Below are 3,962 nucleotides of genomic sequence, written 5' to 3' on the forward strand. Positions count from 1 at the left end.
AAGAGAAGTATTAGTTTTATAGCTCTGATGTTGTCTGTCCTACCATTTCTGAATGTTTCCATTCCAAAGTGACAATCCTCAAATGACTGCTCTAGGCAGAGATGTTTTAGCAACAGATTTTTAGACCTAATTGAGTTGAAAATATATGCACAAGAGTCACTCTGAGATACCTTGTTTGTATACTATTGTACATAAGATTTTTTTTTTTTTTTTTTTTGTGCAATAAAGTTTGTTTTGGCAGAATCTAGACTGTGGTATTCCTTAGTGGAACAACAACTCATTCACAGAGCAGAGAGGATGACAGAACAGTTTCAGTGTCACTGCTGGCTCCAGGATTCTTTAGCTGGAGTCACATTTGCATCCTCTGAGACTGCAGTTGCAATAGCAGCTTAGATAATTTTCCTCTTGCTGTGACAAGATAATGAGTTGTCTGTGATGGTAAGTGGCATTTCCACCCACAACAGAGGAAAAAATTCAGAGGTAAGCAAGTATGAATTAGTCCTATGAAACTTTTCAAGCTAGACACTTTTTACAAAACTTTTATTTCAAGTCCACTGTCGCTGTGTTTCAGGTGATATGCCAATAACCTCACAAGAAGAATTCTGTACAGGCACAGAGCAGTCAAGGTATTGCCTCCTTGGCTTCCTCTGGAGTGATTTCCTGAGAGTACAGCTCTGTAAAGAGAGCAGGCAGCCAGTACTGAGGTTCTCCTGCTGCCTGCGTATCCAGCCAGGCCATTCCTTCCTTCAGCAAGTGTTCCTGTACAAACAGAGCGGAAACTGTGAGTAAAACTGAACGAAATGGCTCAGAAGCCGTTCCCAACAGAGGCCTGACCCCACATTTACTCTACGGCAAGGGAAGGTGTAGAACTTGGGCTACAATAATTTTTACTCAACCAGGAGAAACCTAGTTCAGCCATCCAGCCATGCCCACCCTGCACGTTTACAGAGGACCTGAGCTAACACGACTCCAGTTTTAATGGAGATCAGTGAAGCCACAGGAATATCTGCAGCTTCTGAGATTCTGCACTCCACTGTGCACAAGAGACCTTCATACGTACCAGCACTTGCTTTGCACGTTCCGTCTCCCACTTCAGGCTGGACTTGATCTCACTGACTGTTACGTAGGCTTTTTTCTGAAATTAGAGGAAAAATAATGTGTGCTTATAGTCAAGACTCAACTCCGTAGTTTAGAATAGCGTGGACAGTTTTGCCTACAGGCTTGGTCTAATCTTCCCTGTCATGGAAGCAATAAGGTTTTTTCAGGGTGGTTGTATTTTAAAATCTCCTAGGTTAGTACCTCTGCTAGCTGCAAGACGACAGTGTGATCCATGTTCAGCTCAGCTGGTACTGACTGGATCAGATACGTTCCACCAACAGGGATGATCCCAAAGCCACTCCCCAAGACCTTCAGTTTCTTGATGGCACGAAGGAGATCATCCCTGAGAAGCAGAGGTCAACGCAAGACTTTAGAGCGAGAGCCTCTTGGACTGCACACTACGCTCTGAATGAGGAAGACTTGGCGTGCAGAAGATTCCACCCCAATTAGTGATCAGGGTGAGTTGTGTCCTAAAACCTGCTTCTGGAATGACACATCAGCCCCTTCCTTACAGCTCAGGAGACCACAGCAGCTTCAGCAGACTGTGGCAGGAAGAGAGCTGGATCTGCAGGGCACTAATTTGTCTCCAGCTCAAGGCAACAGTCCTTTTTTGCCTTGAGGGCTCCCTGAGAAAGCACACTGCTGCTTTCCAAAATGGTTACATCATTAATTGTGGATCACAAATCAGCGGCTCCGTTGCTAGAAGTCAAATTTGGAGTGCATTCAACTGCAGCACCTTCAAATGCTGCTGAGATCAGTCACCCCCTTTCCTTCCCTGACTGCTACTCGATTCCCCTTTCCAGACACTCACTGGCTGACATCCTGAGCAAACTTCCCCCTTCCCTTCAGCACTTGCTGATGAAGTTCTTCCAGTGTTATCAGACCTAGGAGTCAACAAAAGGGGAGAGGAAAGCGTTACTGCACGGCAACAAAATCACTCCAGTGAGCACAGTCAAGGATCCTTTGCGCATCGGCCACTGGCTCACCCCTGCCTTCCATTCTACAAGCGGCTGCCCATTGCTCCCAGTATCACCCCTTGGGCGAGATAAGCATCGAGGCACTTTTGTTCGCAGAACTAACACTCAGCAGCCAGCTGTTGCCTTCTCCCAATTATATTGGACTCAGCTTTCAGCTGGATTTGCTGCAGCCCACTCCTGGTCTCAGACTGTCTGTCCTTCTGGAGTGAAGAGCACTGACTATTTTTTTCATTAGGCACTTATCACTGGTATTCCAGCTCTCCTGGATATTGCTGTGATCGTTTAGAGATAATCTTACTGCCAGGTTCAAAGCAGTAACTCATCAGTTTTGTACCCCTTCAGGATTGTCATTGATCCCTGCTCCTTCCCCACGTTACTGCAAGTGATGGGTTTGTTACCTAAACAGTGCAGAGCTGGTTGATTTCTGTAGAAACCACTAAAGCTGGGTGATTACTGGTGGGGAGTACCTTTAACATGTTGTAGAAACAAAACCAAGGCTTTTTGGGGGCAAGGAAGACAAAACTGCCATCTCAGTATCTTGTGAAATCTACTAAAGAACATGACAGGGAGTGATGCAGCTCATTTTCCCTCCCACTCGCTCTGTCTCCTAGAAACCAGACACAGGGGGATCCTCACCTCCATTCCTGTGTTTCAGAGCCAGGCAGACTTCAATGATCTGCACACCCAGTTCATAGTAAAAGTCTCCAACTCCCAGCATCTCTGACCAGAATCCTTTACCAGCTGTGAAGTGAGAAAGGAGAAAGCAATTGGGCCATCAGCAAAAATATCCTTCCTTCCTTAACAGTTACTGGTGCCGAGCAGGCTGCTCGCAAACTTCCCTGGGAGGACTCTCGGATCTGTCAACAAAGAGTCTCCATGTTGGCTACTCGTCCCCCACCCTCCTAGGTAAATAACACCCAGTGGTGCTTTACACCCATTCACAAACCCCGAGAATCAAACAGCATCAGCTCTCCTCCAGGAAACCTCAGCTTCCCTGCGAGCTGTTAGAGCTGTGTGAGATCCTCGGTCATCCACCCCGGTGCCTGTTCCTCACACGCCAAAGGATCCACTCCGATGGTTGCACACATGTCCTGGAACTGGACCCGGAACTCGGGGTTTTTACGGATCTCTTGCTTGTGTTTGCTGGCAAACTCTTCTAAGTTGGTCTTAAACATGTCCAGCTGCTTAGACATCTGAAAGAGAATCGCAGAGAAGCGTTTCTGCCTTAACACTTATTTAATGCAGTTTTTCTGTATAAACACAGCCCCCAACAGGCACCAAGTGAGCGGAGTCCTCAAAAAACACTCAGCTCTCTGACGTGCTGCCTGCCAAGTGGGATTAAAGGAAGGAAACAAGATAAAAATCACTCGATGGAATCAGAATTCTCCACGTTACACTTTGAATACAAACCGGTATCAGTGGAGACAAGGCAAAGGGCTGTTCTGAACCAAGAGAGAGGCTCAGAGTGGGGAGGCAGGAGTTATTCTGGGATGTACAAGCGGCAGAAACAGTTCTACAGAACTGAGCTGTGGCTGGGGTATGGAGAAGGGAGGCAGAGGAGGGTCTGCAGCAACCATCGCAGCTCTCTGATGGAGCGCTGGCCTCGCGGGTGCCGTCGTCATCCATGCTGCTCGTGGATAATGCTCTGGAAACCGAAGCGGAGGGGGAAATGAAGCCCCAGGGTTATTCCCGCTGCCGGGACAGGGGTGAACTCCCACCTGGGCCAGCTGGTCTTCGGCCAGAACCGTCCCTCGCTCCTTGTACTTTGCCTGCAGGAGGAAAACGGGACAGTGGATACAGCGCCGGAGGACAGATGAATCAGAAACCAAATCGGGATGAAAGAGACCCTCCCTAAGGGTGCCTTGAGCCAGGAGGACCCACAGCCTC

At 47.9% G+C, this 3,962-nt stretch overlaps 1 protein-coding gene across 1 annotated transcript; it reads right to left on the reverse strand.

Moving 5' to 3' along the window:
* Positions 1-525: 525 nt before the first annotated feature.
* Positions 526-3,841, reverse strand: SNF8 (SNF8, ESCRT-II complex subunit). The gene is made up of 7 exons (XM_010079298.1): positions 3,794-3,841; positions 3,130-3,268; positions 2,712-2,816; positions 1,910-1,982; positions 1,300-1,441; positions 1,061-1,135; positions 526-759 (listed from the first exon to the last, which is right to left on the reverse strand). Exons 2-7 carry the CDS (start codon positions 3,266-3,268, stop codon positions 622-624), a joined length of 672 nt encoding a protein of 223 aa, XP_010077600.1. The 5' UTR covers positions 3,794-3,841; the 3' UTR covers positions 526-621.
* Between the last annotated feature and the right edge of the window lie 121 nt (positions 3,842-3,962).

The sequence above is a fragment of the Pterocles gutturalis genome, unplaced genomic scaffold (assembly GCF_000699245.1).
Source record: "Pterocles gutturalis isolate BGI_N339 unplaced genomic scaffold, ASM69924v1 scaffold50273, whole genome shotgun sequence".
NCBI classification, from domain to species: domain Eukaryota; kingdom Metazoa; phylum Chordata; class Aves; order Pterocliformes; family Pteroclidae; genus Pterocles; species Pterocles gutturalis.